The sequence below is a fragment of the Sceloporus occidentalis genome, unplaced genomic scaffold, assembly GCF_023333645.1.
Source record: "Sceloporus occidentalis isolate IW3139 unplaced genomic scaffold, rSceOcc1.0.p SCAF_174, whole genome shotgun sequence".
In the NCBI taxonomy this organism is placed as follows: domain Eukaryota; kingdom Metazoa; phylum Chordata; class Lepidosauria; order Squamata; family Phrynosomatidae; genus Sceloporus; species Sceloporus occidentalis.
In genome coordinates this window covers 653,813-671,678 of record NW_028317154.1, presented here as the reverse complement: position 1 = coordinate 671,678, position 17,866 = coordinate 653,813, and the positions used below count along the sequence as shown (strand labels likewise).

The following is a 17,866-nucleotide window of genomic DNA, read 5'->3' as shown; positions in this document are numbered from 1 at the left end:
GCAAATGCACCCTTCGTGTTTGTTTTCATTTTCGTCCAAATATGAATGCACAAGTCTAGTATATACTGTCGGAAGCTGTGATATCTGGAACTCCCAGGAAACTTTTAAAACTGCTAGTCATGAAAAACACTAGATTCCATTATGGTTTTTTCTCGAATATGACACTTCCTCTTTTTAGCAAGGAAACAAGAAACAAGAAAACAGTGCAGCCTTGTAGCATACATTTTTCATAGTTACATTTTGTTTGTCCATATAGTTTATGCATATGGCATTTCTGTACAATATTATTATTTATTGATTTATATAGTGCCATCTTATTCCACACAGCTATAGAATGGGTAAAATGCATATATATCAAAAGCATAATAACCATATAACAATTTGGATTTACAATAGCTAAAAGTTAAAGAGGCCATCTTTAACTGTGTGGCTGCAGGCTCAATGCACGCATGGACATGTATATCATTTATTGGTCACCAACCTTATAGTGCCAGGGCCAATATAAATTCCCAGTCCGTCCCTGGAAGGAGTTGGAGATATATTGCGAAAGAAGTGAATGTGCAAATATTTGAGGCAGACCAGCCCTACAACTGTATCCCATTGTAAATATTGTTGAAATGAATAATGTTACTAGAAATACATACAGATTGAGTGGAGTAAGGACGGTGGGAGGTTAGGAAAGGCAAGCAAGTGGAACTAAAGAAGTGGGTTTTAAGTAATTGGAGACAAAAGGATAAACTGGGGTCGGGCATTCCGTAGGATATTAACAGCACTTGAGAAGTCTTGTATGTGAACATAAGAGGTAGAGATTAGATCAGAGGACAGGCAAGGGACATCATAATATTGGAAAGGCCAGGTAGGTGTGCACTTGGAGATAAGTGAGGAGAAAGCCATATAGGTAAAATATCTAAAATACAATGTAATTAAAGCCTCTGTACACTGATGTTTTTTCAGCCATTGTCGGCAAAGAAGACAGAGATTGAGAAGTGGAGAAAAGAATTCCGGGAGCAGTGGCAGCGAGAACAGAAAAGAATGGTACAACTATAACCTATAAGTACCTGATAATATTCATATCTGGGCCCTTACCAGGATGGCTCACCTGGAGCCTTCTCCTGCCCCATACAGGTTCTGAGAGAAAAGTAGTTGGAGTAAAAGTATGGGATTTGTCTTACTTTGCAGGAAAGAAGAGATTTGTTAAAAGCTTGTACAACTGCTGCATTAACTTCCTGTGATGCAGTCCTCCCTTCCTCTCTCCCTCTCTCCCCCTCTCCCCCTCTCTCCCCCTCTCCCCATCTCCCCATCTCCCCATTTCCCCATCTCCCCATCTCCCCATTTCCCCATCTCCCCATCTCCCCATCTCCCCATCTCCCCATCTCCCCATTGTCCCTGACAGCTGCCTCGTTAGCGCAGTAGGTAGCGCGTCAGTCTCATAATCTGAAGGTCGTGAGTTCGATCCTCACACGGGGCACTTGTCTTTTTTTCCCCCAAAAGGGCATAATCCAAACATGAAGGCTTTTAAAATGTTATGCAAAAGGGCATAATCCAAACATGAAGGCTTTTAAAATGTAAAATTTAGTAAAGGGACAGGGCTTCAGTGCTGTTAGGTGGTCAAACACCACCCCCTCACACAGAAAATAATGCACTCTCCAGTAATGATACCATATGTGATACCTGATGCATTCCATGGAAAACCTAGAGAATTTCCAGGTGTGCCAATACCTCACAATATACTTTTTTCACCAAATAAATTCCTGTGACATAGAAATTTTGTTATCCTGATCCCTCAATATCCCTAGCTACACATATGAAATGTCCTTCTTATTATTTGACATGTTTGACAAGTGCATTTCACAAGTAAATCTATTAGTGCTCAATAAATAAAAACATATGCATACAAGTGTATAAAAGGGCCTAAGTACCTGATTTGTTCTATTTTACTAATTCATCTAATTCTTGTATTCTAATATCTTGAGATGATAGGATGATTTTACAATCAAAATCCTGAAAATTGGACAAAAATTCTACACTAATGTATTTGACCTCATATCTTGTCAGGTCATATTCTTCTTCTGCTGATATCAGTAAAACACAGATGGTATTAGACTCAGTATTTCTATGTTTGGTTTCCATAGACAGATGCCCTGTCCTCGCTACGCAAGTCTCGGCAGCTGTACATACAGCGCTGTGAGGAGTTGGAGAAAGCAAAACAGCTAAGTGCCAAGGTAGAGGAAGAGCAAACCATGACCACAAACGCCCACAAACAGCTCGAGAGGCGAAGGAGGTTCAGAGAAGAGGCACAAACAAAGGTGAGATGGAGAGTATTCACTAATCTAAAATGTAACGCTGGAATTGCAGTGTCTCTCAAGAGTTGTTTGCTAAGCATCTCCCAGCAAAGTGCATTGGGAACTTTCCATGCATTTCAGTTGTACTCATTAGGGTCTGAGTTAACGAAGGATCCCACTGAGCTTCCTGTTTAGGAATTTATTTTTTTTTGGAAGCCCGAGGTGCGTGCTCCTTTGGTGCCGCATTCTGTGCACAAGGCAGCAGAAGCCAGACTACGATACCGAGTTCCCTCACTCGGAGAACTCGGACAAATTCCAACCCCCCCCATGGGAGGGTCGGATCTTGAGTCTCACCCCGAAGAGTGAGACTCCTTGCTGGCTTTTTTGAAGAGAGGAAGGGGCCAGAAGGCTCCCAATCCTCCTCCAGCAAAGTTCAGGCTTCACTGCCTCTTAAAAAGAAAACAGTGTCAAAAACGTGGTTACAAATACGTGTGCCATAGAGTAGTGAGGGCCAAGCCGTGAATTTCAAACCGTGAATTCAAAAGGGGGGCAAATTAATCGGCACTCGTGTAAAACGAAGTGAATTTTATAAATTAAAAAAAATAATTTAGGGACAGGCCATTGCTGGCCTGCCGGATTCAAAAATAAAATCTTAACCCCAAGACCAGAAGGTACCTGGGGAAAAGGTAGTGCTGGTAGGCCGCCAGTGAGAACGTGCGCTCACCGTGTGCAGTGGCGTGCAATACCACACACGGTGACTCCAGCATTTCTGCCAGGGCAATTCCACCTCAGGCTCCATTTGCTATCCCGAACCCTAAGGCCAGAGGATCAGCATAGTCCCCCCCTTCCCAAAGGGGAACTACACTTGATCTTAGCCAAAAGGCCGAGAAGCTTCCTGTTTAGGAATGGCTGAGTTGGCCAAAAGATTTCCACAGAAGTTCAGTCATCATCTGTGATCCTTGGAGGCTCCAGGGCTAGAGAGTCTCCTTGTCTTGGTTCATGTGCAGTCCTTGATATGATGATATTAAATCTAATAATGCGCTTAGAGAAGTAATACCAAGGGAGCCCTCCCAAAAGTTGTGTTTTTTTTCTAGACTCTCTTAGCATTAGAGTATAGCATTTTCTTATATTTGTTTGACTTCTTGATTGGCTGCCCATTTCTTTAACAGTTTTTCAGCTTGTACATAATGGGTTCCTTGTATAATTGGGTTTTGTCCTCATAACAAATACTAAAAATAAAATAAACACTACAATAAAATGTTAAACAAATATTTATATAGAGCGCAGTGATATCACCATGACATCATAATGGGTACTATCTGATGACGAGAAAGGTCTGTGACGTCTATAAAAAAGCCCCCACTCAACCTCAAACAATATATACAGAAAAATGGAAAATGTATGAAAATAATTCTCCCTTAATTCTGCTGAATTAAAAATTTTTATCACAAAAAATCCTTATCTGTCCTTGTATAATAATGTATAATTTGTGCCGGCAAGCTCTGGTCATGATAGAGTTATGGTAGGGTGACTACATACTGATTTTCAACAATAAAAAAATATGACACCCTGCATAATGCATATCTTATGTAGCTAAATAAAAGAAAATGCTTACCATCAAACCTTTTATAATTACGCAACTTAAGTACCTATAGCGTTGTTCCTTTTCTTTGTTAATCAGCATTTTCGAGGTATTTGGTTTAAAAGTATGGGATTTGTTATATGAGTTAAAAGCTTATACAAATACGGTAAGTATTAACGTCTTGTGTGATGCAGACTTCCCTTCCCCTCTCTTCACTGACCTTAGCAGCTGCCTTGTTAGCGCAGTAGGTAGCGCGTCAGTCTCATAATCTGAAGGTCGTGAGTTCGATCCTCACACAGGGCACTTGTTTTTTTTGTTTTAAATAGAGCACAATCTAAACACAGAGGGCCAGAGGCTTTTTAAAATGTAAAATTTGGGAAAGTGGCAGATCTGCTTCACGGCTGCTATTTGGTCATCCTAAAGATCAAAGCAGTTCACGTGTTAAGGTAGGGGGTGGAATCATTTTTGGACAGAGCAAAGTATACTGACTGACCCCTTTGTTTATTTAGGCTCTGGAAGCTGAGGCTACATACCGTTCTTGCGTATCAGAGGCTAACTTGCGATGTCAGCAGCAGGAGATGGTCAGAATGAGAATCATATCACATATCCGAAAACTGATTCACCAGGGAGACCAGGTGCTAAAGGAGGTTAGTAGAAAACTGAGCTGGGGAAAGATTCAGATAGGACTATCATGGGAAGTTCCCAAGTTAATATTTGTAGGATGTCGGAATCACTTTACATTTATCACTGCTTTTCCTGAGGAGTCGAGTTGCTTTTGGTGATGCCCTGTTCATCTTCACTCACAGACCCCTTGTGAACAGACCCGATAGATTTTCTAGAATTCTAAAAAACCTTTGGTCTTACCTTAAATTGGGGCAAGGCTATTTTTTCATTAAAATCAAGGGCAAACCAAAACTGAAGACGAGCCAAGGCGTGCATGTCTGAGCCAGTGCTGCTCTATACCATCAGGAGTAGAACTGCTTTGCTATTATGCATGTGCGGGCAGTATACCTAAGCATACTATCTGCTTTAGTAGAATAGTGGGATAAGCAGAGGAGGAATAAAGGAAAAATAGAGCGTTTGCAACAATTTAGTATAATACACTATGGCCCGCTGAAAACGAATACCAGTGGGCATCTTACATCAAGCTGCTGTTGGAGTCCTTTAAGACATCTACATGGGTTCCTAGAAAGCTCTCACTAAATTATAAAAGATTCAGCCAGCGTCAGCATTCCTAGCGTGGAATTCTGTTATAAATCAGACCGTGCATCATGACTAACATCTTTTTACCAATTGCATGTATTAAGACAAACTGAACTAAATATTCCATTTTGTATAATATTCTCTGGTTCAAGACAGATGTCATGGTTGTGAGATGATTAACCTACTAATGCTCGCCTTGGGAAAACTGATCCAGTCAATCAATATGGAGAAATGTCACCGGTGACTGTCTCCAAGTGTGTAATGTCTTGAGTTCTGCTCCACTGCAGGTAACATTAAACCTCCTGAGAATGAAAAGGACTCAGTGCGAGTCTTTCCCCTCTGGATACGAGAACCTACTGGAAACGTGTGACCCTTACGAGGCTGGAGACCGATACTTGCAGTTTATCTTAACTTTGCCAAGGAAGCACACAGAGACTGAAAAATACATTTTCCAGGAGTATGTTCCCACAGGACAGAGGTAACAAATCTAGAGAGTAGATAAATCTATAGCTAGGTAAATCCTCCCAAATCATTTTAGTTCATATAACCTGGCAGGGTTCACCCTAAAAAGGGGCTAAATTGGTCCTGCATAATGAATTATTAAGTATATAAATTCTATCTTACAGATTTTACTTTGTAACATGCAGGCCCACTCAACCCTTTCTAACACATAGTCAAGTCCACAATTAGATGCTTGTTTTTTCTTTGATCCATGATTATCATACAGTTTCTAATTGTCTCTTAGGTCATCACCTGGTGGTCGACGAAAGAATGCAGTTCAGCTTGTCAGAGTCTCTTCTTCACGGTCTGATCTGCATCTGAAGCCAGAAGACCAAGCAGCAAAGCTGTCTCCTGGTGAGTTTACAGATAAGGATGGGGAATATTTCCTTGACTAGTAAACAGTCAGCAGAAATGTAAATTCTGTCGGTGCCAGTAGAATATGTACCACATCACAAATCATTGCTCACCCTTTTGATATTTTAAGGTCTAAAATTTTGCATGTAATGATTGTGGGGCAACCACACATCAAATAAGAGAAGAGTTGAGTGGATGTATCCAAGGTTCAGCGCACGCTTGAGTAAATAAACACACCTAAGGGACACAAAACTGTATTGCTAGTGTTATGTTAGTTGTCAGATGTTAACAGCCCTTCACCACATGTTATTGAGATATTATTTACCCCAAAATGGCTAATGAATGTAAAGATGGGAGCCCTACAAAGTAGCCAATATTATAATAAAGGAATTTATAGACAGGTGTACCAATTTGGACAAGCTCCTCATTTATCTCCACCTGCCATCACTTCACATGTACAGATAGTGTTGATTTCCCACTAGGCAAATTAATCACTCGTAATCATTCTTAGTTACACTAAAACAAAATCGGTGTTGTTCACCTGAATACATGCCTACCACTGCCTTTAACTATTCCCTCACCATTCAAATGCCCCAGAGGGCTCTGCTTTTAAAGGTATTTCAAAGACAGTTTAGTGACAGTTGACTGTGGTACCACCATATCAGCAGCCTAAATGGCCACTTGGGGACGCCTCCTATTTATTCAGTCTATCCTTATGGTCTTAATCTATCTTAATCTATCGGCTGAACTCACCAGCAACCAGGTTTCTGCAAATCTAATCACTTCAGTTATGCAGTAAAAGGTGCCATCAACCCAGAGTCTTTTCTATCCTCAGACTCACTGTTCAAGTTACTCGGCATGTGTGAAACTCCTCCAGTATAGTTCCTGTGTACTTTATTGATGACACAACAAGATTAGATGTTTTATCTATCAGTAGCTCAGCCCCTAGTGAGTTTAGGCCTTTACAGAAGTGCTGCCTTTCTACCACCATACTTAGAAATACCTTGAATCTGCCCCAGTGGCTCCAGGAACTTTTATTGAAGCCCCAAGGTCAGTGCTTCACTGTGAAAAAAAGAAAAAGTGCCATAAGGCCACAGTGGACACCAGGTACCCTTCATTTTCTTCAGAGGTCGCACGCTCGAAGGATATGCGGCCCCTTCCTTTCCTCCCCGTCCGTAAGGCATGCAGGAGGGCCGGATCTTCTTGGTCCCTCCTCGCAAGAGTTGGGACCACTGAAATACCAACCTTTGATCTCTGGTTGAAGTGGTTTTTGACTGCACCCACTACCTGCTCTGGCTCTGCCCACTCCTCAGCTCTACCCACGTGCCACTTTTTTCATGTCTATTGGGGAGAGAAAAGAAGGGTTTGGATCTGATGAGAGGGGGTGGGTCTGATATTGTCTTCATGTTCTATTGTGTTTTGGAAATACAAATAACAATACAAACAATATTGGAACCTAATTGCAATGGGTTTAACAAGCAAAGTATTCAAGTGTGTTTAGTATTTACTCCATGAAAGTTAAAGGCAACGTGATATGATAAGCAAGATCATCTGGGCCATAGCTCAACAACCACTAGAGAATTACATTTCTCAGCTATTAAAGCATTTAAATCAGCATACTATTCTCCTATTCTCCTTTTTAGGTGAAAGAGGATCTTGGGGAAGCAAGTACTTCAATAGCGACTCTGACACTATGGGTGGTGGCAGTGAGGTCAGGACTCAGGAATCTCCATCAGACAGCCCGGGTAGATGGTTTCATCGGTTTCATAACACCATGCAATTTATTGATCTGTTACTCTTTCACTCAATGATGACCGGTGACTATGTTACACTTTAGAAAGCTATGAATCACATGGCACCAAAGCTCTGTTTGTGCTTCTTTAATAACTTTTGTTCTTAAAGGCCTATCTTTGAGTGATGTTGTAGGCTTGAGGATGAACGTAAATGGTTTGCACTAATCAGGTTATGACAAACCAACAATGTCTTTCAGCGGTGCCCTGACACCTTCAATGGTTAATGTTATCTTGCATTGGTCATTACTAGAGAATGCATCCTAATTTTTCTTTCGTGCTGTGTATTTTAGGTCATGATGCCAGAAAAGTAATTAAGGCTTCATCCACAGGTACTGTGTCCTCTGATGATCTGGACGAGAGAGATTCCAATCAGACAGATGATGTCGGTGAGTGATGAGCCCCCCCCAGTACTACTTAACATGGAACTTGTGTGCAAAGATAGTCTAATACTTTTTACATGCCTATGGGTTTGCAGACTCCACAGATGCTACATCTGAGAATGGCGTGCCACCTCAAAGCCCAGACAAAGCAGCATATTTGACTCAAGCTGCTCAAAGTCATCGTCTTCGGCGTACAAGGGTTCCTTCTAAATGCAAGGAGTGTGAAGGCTTCATGGTATCTGGTGTGGAGTGTGAAGAGGTTAGAGACAATTTACAAAGATTGTTTTTGTCACCTTATCGGGGGAAATAAATTATTCTTCTAAGCGTTACAATTAGCCTTTGTCAATATTCAATATTAGTCAAGAGGACACTGCCTATAACCTATAAGTCGTGTTGAGAGGGCATGGATCGACTTGCTGGAACCCTATTACAGTGTTTGCTTGCTGTTTCCTTTCTGCAGTGTTACTTGACCTGTCACAGGAAGTGCCTTGAGAGCCTGATAATCAAGTGTGGTCATAAGAAACTTCCGTCCAAAGTACCGCTATTTGGCATGGACTTTTCTCAATTCCCACGATATTTTCCTGAAGAGGTCCCATTCATCATTGTTAAGTGTACTTCAGAGATTGAGCTACGTGCCTTGGGAAAGCAGGTACCACATCCTTTAGCATGATGAACCATCCAAAATCTCAGAGTTCAGGCTCTAGTATTCCATGACTGTTTGTAATGACCTTATGTATTCTTTTTTCCTCTACTTGTAGTTTCTTTTCAAACTCAATTTCTAACTCTTTCACTTCTCTTTGATTTCATTCAAATTATATGGCTTCATCCATGTTTTCCATACATTTATTTTTTCCTTTTACTATTTATACAATTTGGCAAAAGTAATTTAACACTTATACAATTATTTTCTCTCCCTGTGTCACATTTTTCCTCTCTTTCAGTTTTTCTAATGGATATCTATACGGCCTACCAGTGTCTCTCTCAGAACACTCTCTCTGTCATTTCTTTCCAGGGGCTTTACCGTGTAAGCGGGGCCAAGGCCCGCGTGGAGAAACTTTTGCAGGCATTTGAGAATGGTCGAGACCTGGTGGATCTTTCAGGACATTCACCACATGATATCACCAGTTCCCTCAAACAATTTCTTAAACAGGTACAATAGAAAAAGACAGTGCAGTCAGGGTGTACACACTCTCTCAAGTCAATTAATTGCTATAGAATCACGGGGTATTTATTTTAGTTTTGTAACTTAAAGAGTGTTACTGGGAAGCAATAACTTGATTCATAAATGAATATAATTTGTATATACTGTATATACCTATATACAAGTTACATCTGCATTATACTTCCAGTATTAAAAGTTCTAAAATGAGTGCCATGGATCTACAACAGAAGGTTAGTTTCATCCACCTTTAAGGTCCAAGCCTACATTCCAGAGTATATCTACCCAAAGCACCATAATATTATTAGGGCACACTGAAATGAGTTGCTATGCCTTTAAGAGGAATGAACATCACTCACTCTCTCACTCAGCTCCCTGATTCAGTGGTCCCTTATCAACTCTACAAGGAGTTTATAGAGTTTTCACGAGAGCTCCAAGAAGACAAAAAAGGGACTGAAGAAAGCCATGATCATATACAGCGCATGAAGGACATTCTCTGCCGCCTCCCAGCCACTAACTATAACACACTTCGCCATCTTACAGCTCACCTGTACAGGTGGGTTATAGTCAGTACATGTTTTTTGTTTTATTTGTATGTATTTTAAAGAATTACAGGGGATCTTCCCCTATTTGAACCTATAGTATCTGGATACAAGGCACACCTCTAACATCCTAGATAAGAATAAGATCCCCTTTCCTAGGAGATGCATGATGATTTTAACAATGTTTCTGTAGCACTGATTGGGTCTCCATGCTGTTCACTTATAATATAAACTAGAAAACAAGAGTTCTAGGGTCTGCACCTCTTTACCTAGTGTACATTGTATGACTTGCAGTGTAGAACAATGTATCATATGCCGTTTACATTATATTAGTTGGCTGTAATCATCATCATCTCAACATTCTGCCTTTACTGTACCTTCCAGGGTTTCCCAGAGATATGACGAGAACATGATGAACCCTAATAATCTGGGGATTATATTTGGCCCAACACTGATTCGTCCATCTCCTGGGCAAGATGTGACCATGACCTGTCTAATAGATTCTGGCTACCAGGCTCAGGCGGTGGAGTTCCTCATAAATAACTATGAGAAAATCTTTGGGATGGATGACCTTCCTTCATGCAGGCACCAACAGTCAGGGGAGGAGCAGCCCGAGGCAGAAATGAGTGGATCAGAAGCAGCACATGGATCGCTTGTTAGTGAGGTATGACTGTACTTGGGCACTTTTTAAATGAACTGAGACTATTTAAACCTTAACCCTTTAGTAGTCACAGTGATTCTCTGGAAGTGAGTTGCTAATAGTGACATCCGATGGTTCCGATAAAGCTCTTCATGAAAACCATGACTTGTCAGGAGACAAAGATATTCTGAATTAGGTCACTGTGTTGAAGCAAGTATGCAAGTATGATTTCAAGTGTTATTTTAGTAAAAAAGCAAGAGTTGGGATGCTCTGATATCAATATTCCAGGGAGGAGTCAGCTCCAGACTGTATGCCTCTATACCATCAGAAGTACATAAATTACTGCTCTTTACTAATGTACCACCATAGATTTTGTGCCAGAAGATCCCCAATTTGCATATACAATAAAAACCCTAACCTGCTGATATTGGAGTCAGAATACAGTATGTAGAACATTACTAAATACAAACATTCTAACATCCGATTATGTATGTGTTCTGTTTCATAGCTGTGTATGAATAAAGGTCACCCATCTGCTGTGAGTTCAGGTAAAGTTAACCATTTTCTTCCTTACATGCTTGTCCCATATATTAAATATGTATTGATGGCTTAAAAAACACTTTAGAAATTGACTTAGTTTTTACACATAATCCCTAAGAATCAACTTTACTAGCATGATTTAATGGAAATTTCTTACTCTGATTCTAGAAACTGATGAAGGGGATCATGATGGATTAAATCAGTTGGTGCAAGAGGAACCAGGGTTTAAAAATGAAATGTATTCCAGAGATCACTTTAGCCGTTTACCGGTTAGAAGTGGACGAGCAGAACAACGCAACAGTCAAGAACTAAGATCAGATGAGATCATTGATGAATAGCCATTGACAATAAGGAAAGATGATGAGCGGTATCTCCTCTAAACCCATCACTGTGATGGGTACAGGCAACAGACATCAAACGGTATAGAAGAAAAGAGTCTAGGAGAGGGGCAACGGTAAAATGGATGCTTAGGTTTTTCAGTACAGTTGTATATATGAGTAATGCCTTATGAGGCATGGTGAGATAGAGGAAGACTACAAGGAATAGGCTCCAGTATACAGGAAGGGCTATGAGGAGGATGCGAATCTACAACAAAAAGATGAAGCCTATGAATAAGACTACATGGGGACCTTTTATGAAACCCAATTAATATAAGAAATAATGGACTGAAAGACTCATAGCGCATGCTCTCCTCGGCTGGAGCTCTTAAGGTTTGTATGCCTACTGCACTTATTGTAACTTTCTGTATATATTTTCCTCTTTATAAAGCAGTGGATAATATGTTTGCCACTTATTGTCAATTAAAATACATTTAACCTGGACTCTGCTTTTTGGGGTTTTGCGGACGGGGTTGCACTCAGGAGTCGTGCACACAAAGTGTATTTTACAGTAACCAAGCACCTGGGATTTGTAAATATTTTCTAACTCTTTAGCTTGGTTTATACTCTGGAAATGTCTTCTTATTCCAGAGTGCATCTGTAATTTTGTGTCTCAAGTTTTTTTCTTATATTTCCCGGGTACTAGAAATGGGTGAACTGGCCTCTGGAGCAAGTCTGAGCAAGTCCTCTGAGATATACTCCTGGAGTTACACCCCTCATGTGGCATGTGGGCACATGAGCTCAACCATGCAATAATATATGGGGCTCGTGCCCACATAATTCCAGGGTTGCTTTTCATTCCCAGTCCAGCCCTGCTTAACAAAGATTTTTCAGGGCCCTCTCAGCCCTTCACACAGGAGAAGCTCACCAGAGTTGGCCCTTCCTAATGCATAGTGAAGTTGGCGAGCTGAAGAAATGCCTTCCTGTAAACGTCCTGTTTAGTAAATACACCTCATAGCCTTGACTTGCAGGCGCAGAAGCACAATGCGTACTATGACTTTGAACATTATGCTCAGTAGACACTAGAGGTCCCCACGCACCTAGACCTCACGTACCCCACGTACCTAGAATATTACTGTCCTTCTTGCGTGTATCCATTTAATTATTATTTCTGGGTTACTGTTATTTATGAGCACAAAATGGCATTTATATGATATATTGTGTCATTAAAAAGGACAGTAAAGGTATAATTCCATGTCATAAATAAGTCTTCTCAGATACTGCAACACTGTAGTAACTCCCAGAGATCACCCACATGTATCCTCCTGTTGTCCCCGGAATCACTTCCAGCACCAGTCAGCATGCACACCTTGGAACCCTGCTATGTGTACCCAATAAGTAGACACAACTACCTTGAACTGAGTACAGCAGGAATGAACGGTTTATTGTAGTAAAACATAGACTCATATAGCCACAGAACTTCATTAACATAAACTAACAGATACATGAATTCAACCTAACCTTTAATCCCCAATCAGCAATCCTATTGATGGGATTAATTAAACAATGGAGTTCCTGCCTGTTTGGCAGCCAGGCTGGAGCCATCTCTGAGTACCTTGGGCTCCTGTATGACAGGTCATTCTGTCACAGAAATTGTAGAAGGATTTCAAGACTGTCCAGCCGTCCCAGGTAGCTTCCCATCTGTCCTGCCTTTGTGGGCGATGGGGATCATTGGCCAGTTGGGGGGAACCTGCAGAGGATGAAACTTAGAAACGAATGGGGCTGTTAGATTGCTCCAAATTAAGCAGTCATGACACTTTTTTCAATGTGATTGTTCCTTTAAAAATAAATATTTTCTAGGACATGTTCCGTAAATGAGGACTTACAGGTTTACAACAGTCTTAACCCATCTGGGAGCCATCTGCATTCCTTTCAGCAGACAGCAATCACACTAAGTATTACTGTGTGGTTTCATGTCATGTCACTAACCTTCAGAATCTTCACCTACTGAAACCATGCTAGCATCTCATTGCGCATGATTGTGAGAAGGGGGAAAGGGGGTAGATACTGAGGAGGGGGTAGATAGTGAGAAAGGGGGTGGTTGAAATAAAGCGTTAGAATGAGTGAGAAAATGAAATAATTAATGTGTGGATGAATTGTGTGAATGAGTGAGAGAATGAATGAATTAATGTGTGGATGAATTGTCTGAAGTGATTAAGAGTATGAATTAATGAATTTGTGAGAATGCATTAATGAATATGTATAAATGATTTGCTTGAATGAGTGAGAGAATAAATTATTGTGTGAATTAATTATGCGAATACAAGTGTGAATTTGTGAGTGATTGTAAAAGTGTTTGTGTGTGTATCATAGATGTATAATTGATTTGTGGAAAGGCAAAGAATGCACAAGCAGGGTGTTTGAGCCTTGGGGACAAAGATGGCACAGGCCGGGCTGTTTGGGGACAAAGATTGCAAGTCTTATGTGTGTACTTTGGATGCTGGTGTGGTTCTATGTGGACAATGTGGACATTTGGGGTGTGCAACCTGTGATCTATGCCTGTACTTTAGGGGGTTTTATATACCTTTAATGCTGAGTTTTTATGTGAATTCCAATTGATCTATACCTGCAAAGCTGGGTTTGTGTGTTATTCAGTTGATCAATACCCGCATAACTGGAAGCCTCAGGGCCCCCCACAAAAACATGATTTTTTTTCTCACACTATTTACTGCCTCTCCCCCCTTCTCAGGCTATCTACCCTCTCCCTACCTGCCCTTCTCACTATCTACCCTCTCCCTACCCCCTTCTCACTATCTACCCTCTCCCCTTCTCACTATCTACCCTCTCCCTACCCTTCCTTCTCACTATCTACCCTCTCCCTACCCCCCTCCCTTCTCACTATCTCACTTCTCACTATCTACCCTCTCCCTACCTGTGGTGGGAGCGTGAGGGCTCTGTGGTGCGTGTGGTTTCACTGCTGAACGCTGGCATATGACATATGCCTCGCGCTGCCACCACTGCAGACCCCTTGGGCCCCCCTGACTGGCAGAACTCTAGGGCCCAGTCGCAGTCACGACCCCTGCGGCCTTGAATGTTCCGCCACTGCCTGCAGTGCTGTTTGTTTATTTGATCTATACCCTCAGTGCTGAGTTTACATGTTATTTCTAGTTAATCTATAGCTGCGATGCTATGTTTCCATGCATTATTATTCTATACCTGCAAATACAGGATTTGTATGTCTGATTCTGATTCAGTGTGGCAAATATTTTTTTTTCTGCGGGAGCGAAGGGAGTGATTGCATGCTAGGGAGCGTGGAGCAGGGCCCTATGTTTTAAAAAATATATATATTGGCAACAGGGTCTAATATTTATATATATATATATATATATGTATATATATTGGAAGGAGGGTCTAATATTTATATATATATCGGCAGCAGGGGCTAATATTAATATATATATATATATATATATATATTGTCAGCAGGGGCTAATATTAATATATATATATTGTCAGCAGGGTCTAATATTAATATATATTGACAGCAGAGTCTAATATTAATATATATCGGCAGCAGGGTCTAATATTAAGATATATATATATATAGAGAGAGAGAGAGAGGCAGCAGGGGCTAATATTAATATACATAACTGGGAACTCTCCGGGTTTGATCTGGAGATTGCCAGGTAAGCACCGACTCCCTGCCCATTTTCCCTTTAAAACACTTGACTCCAACCTGGCTCGTGTCGCGTGCCGTGATTGTATGGTGGTTAGTACTCTGTGCTGTGGCCGCAGAAACCCCAGTTCGAGTCCAGGTCACGGCATTCTGCTTTTCCTGAATTGCTGGAGTCTTTTCAAACTCCTGTCCAGAATTCCTTGTTACAGATATGTTCTCCCAACACCTGTTCATTAGAGGCTGCGAGTGTTCAAGACCATCTTTCATTCGCTTTGGAAGAAAGTCTGACACAAATGGAAGAAATTGGTAGGTGTGCATGGTTTCCCTCGTGTTAAAATCATCTTTTTGTAGGCGGTGTTTGCTAACTCTCATTAGGGACTGTAAAGGAAACACTCGCTGTGAGACACCATTTCAGACATAGGTGTTGTTGAATACATTTTGCCTCCTCAGATTGATCATAGAAATCTTAGCTAAACTTTCAGTATGAGAGGTAACTAGCTGAAATATCTCCACTGTGCTTTCAAGCAAGCATTTCTACTTTTGCTTGTGGGAACAAGCCAACTACTTGGCCACCTTTTTTCATGATCATGAAACTCCTTTTTTCTTCATTGTTGGCGTATTTCAGCACCCTATCTCTAGATTGTTTAGTCATTTCCTACCAAATATCTTGCCTGTCACAGCCCACTTTCTAGAAAAGATGAAGTCTCCCTCTTTTATGCCTTCAATAAGCTGACTCAGTCTTCTCACTAAAGCAAAGGATATCCACCCACATGCATGTGTGGGCCAGTGGCGCAACGGATAACGCGTCTCACTACAGATCAGAAGATTGTAGGTTCGAATCCTACATGGCTCGAGTCGCTTGCCGTGATCGTATAGTGGTTAGTACTCTGCGTTGTGGCCGCAGCAACCCCGGTTCGAATCCGGGTCACGGCATCTTACTTTTACTGAATTGCTAGAGTCTTTTCAAACTCCTGTCCGAAATTCCTTGTTACAGATATGTTCTCCCAACACCTGTTCATTAGAGGCTGTGAGTGTTCAAGACCATCTTTCATTCGCTTTGGAAGAAAGTCTGACACAAATGGAAGAAATTGGTAGGTGTGCATGGTTTCCCTCGTGTTAAAATCATCTTTTTGTAGGCGGTGTTTGCTAACTCTCATGTGGGACTGTAAAGGAAACACTCGCTGTGAGACACCATTTCAGACATAGGTGTTGTTGAATACATTTTGCCTCCTCAGATTGATCATAGAAATCTTAGCTAAACTTTCAGTATGAGAGGTAACTAGCTGAAATATCTCCACTGTGCTTTCAAGCAAGCATTTCTACTTTTGCTTGTGGGAACAAGCCAACTACTTGGCCACCTTTTTTCATGATCATGAAACTCCTTTTTTCTTCATTGTTGGCGTATTTCAGCACCCTATCTCTAGATTGTTTAGTCATTTCCTACCAAATATCTTGCCTGTCACAGCCCACTTTCTAGAAAAGATGAAGTCTCCCTCTTTTATGCCTTCAATAAGCTGACTCAGTCTTCTCACTAAAGCAAAGGATATCCACCCACATGCATGTGTGGGCCAGTGGCGCAACGGATAACGCGTCTCACTACAGATCAGAAGATTGTAGGTTCGAATCCTACATGGCTCGAGTCGCTTGCCGTGATCGTATAGTGGTTAGTACTCTGCGTTGTGGCCGCAGCAACCCCGGTTCGAATCCGGGTCACGGCATCTTACTTTTACTGAATTGCTAGAGTCTTTTCAAACTCCTGTCCGAAATTCCTTGTTACAGATATGTTCTCCCAACACCTGTTCATTAGAGGCTGTGAGTGTTCAAGACCATCTTTCATTCGCTTTGGAAGAAAGTCTGACACAAATGGAAGAAATTGGTAGGTGTGCATGGTTTCCCTCGTGTTAAAATCATCTTTTTGTAGGCGGTGTTTGCTAACTCTCATGTGGGACTGTAAAGGAAACACTCGCTGTGAGACACCATTTCAGACATAGGTGTTGTTGAATACATTTTGCCTCCTCAGATTGGTCATAGAAATCTTAGCTAAACTTTCAGTATGAGAGGTAACTAGCTGAAATATCTCCACTGTGCTTTCAAGCAAGCATTTCTACTTTTGCTTGTGGGAACAAGCCAACTACTTGGCCACCTTTTTTCATGATCATGAAACTCCTTTTTTCTTCATTGTTGGCGTATTTTAGCACCCTATCTCTAGATTGTTTAGTCATTTCCTACCAAATATCTTGCCTGTCACAGCCCACTTTCTAGAAAAGATGAAGTCTCCCTCTTTTATGCCTTCAATAAGCTAACTCAGTCTTCTCACTAAAGCAAAGGATATCCAGCAACATTCATGTGTGGGCCAGTGGCACAATGGATAACGCATGTGACTACATATCAGAAGATTGTAGGTTCGACTCCTACCTGGCTCAAGTCACTTGCCATGATTGTATAGTGGTTAGTACTCTGCGTTGTGGCCGCAGCAACCCCGGTTCGAATCCGGGTCACGGCATCTTACTTTTGCTGAATTGCTAGAGTCTTTTCAAACTCCTGTCCAAAATTCCTTGTTACAGATATGTTCTCCCAACACCTGTTCATTAGAGGCTGCGAGTGTTCAAGACCATCTTTCATTCGCTTTGGAAGAAAGTCTGACACAAATGGAAGAAATTGGTAGGTGTGCATGGTTTCCCTCGTGTTAAAATCATCTTTTTGTAGGCGGTGTTTGCTAACTCTCATTAGGGACTGTAAAGGAAACACTCGCTGTGAGACACCATTTCAGACATAGGTGTTGTTGAATACATTTTGCCTCCTCAGATTGGTCATAGAAATCTTAGCTAAACTTTAAGTATGAGAGGTAACTAGCTGAAATATCTCCACTGTGCTTTCAAGCAAGCATTTCTACTTTT

General features: G+C 41.2%; 1 protein-coding gene and 5 non-coding genes across 6 annotated transcripts in view; all 6 read left to right on the top strand.

Moving 5' to 3' along the window:
* The window catches only part of LOC149279206 (GEM-interacting protein-like), a 36,150-nt gene extending 24,836 nt beyond the window's left edge, over positions 1-11,314 (top strand). The window contains exons 8-20 of the mRNA XM_089501431.1: positions 955-1,035; positions 2,133-2,306; positions 4,374-4,511; positions 5,355-5,545; positions 5,813-5,922; positions 7,566-7,667; positions 8,006-8,101; positions 8,191-8,354; positions 8,556-8,744; positions 9,108-9,245; positions 9,626-9,810; positions 10,181-10,455; positions 11,145-11,314. Of these exons, the coding sequence (XP_089357557.1) occupies positions 955-1,035; positions 2,133-2,306; positions 4,374-4,511; positions 5,355-5,545; positions 5,813-5,922; positions 7,566-7,667; positions 8,006-8,101; positions 8,191-8,354; positions 8,556-8,744; positions 9,108-9,245; positions 9,626-9,810; positions 10,181-10,455; positions 11,145-11,314 (2,013 nt within the window). The remainder of the gene's footprint in view (positions 1-954; positions 1,036-2,132; positions 2,307-4,373; positions 4,512-5,354; positions 5,546-5,812; positions 5,923-7,565; positions 7,668-8,005; positions 8,102-8,190; positions 8,355-8,555; positions 8,745-9,107; positions 9,246-9,625; positions 9,811-10,180; positions 10,456-11,144) is intronic.
* On the top strand, positions 1,396-1,468 carry TRNAM-CAU (transfer RNA methionine (anticodon CAU)). The gene has a single exon. It is a non-coding gene; the product is annotated as a tRNA-Met (tRNA).
* TRNAM-CAU (transfer RNA methionine (anticodon CAU)) lies at positions 4,095-4,167 on the top strand. The gene has a single exon. It is a non-coding gene; the product is annotated as a tRNA-Met (tRNA).
* Positions 11,315-15,830: 4,516 nt separating the features above from the next.
* On the top strand, positions 15,831-15,902 carry TRNAH-GUG (transfer RNA histidin (anticodon GUG)). Its single transcript has one exon. It is a non-coding gene; the product is annotated as a tRNA-His (tRNA).
* A 713-nt stretch (positions 15,903-16,615) lies between these two features.
* Positions 16,616-16,687, top strand: TRNAH-GUG (transfer RNA histidin (anticodon GUG)). Its single transcript has one exon. It is a non-coding gene; the product is annotated as a tRNA-His (tRNA).
* Positions 16,688-17,400: 713 nt separating this feature from the next.
* TRNAH-GUG (transfer RNA histidin (anticodon GUG)) lies at positions 17,401-17,472 on the top strand. The gene has a single exon. It is a non-coding gene; the product is annotated as a tRNA-His (tRNA).
* Positions 17,473-17,866: the final 394 nt, after the last annotated feature.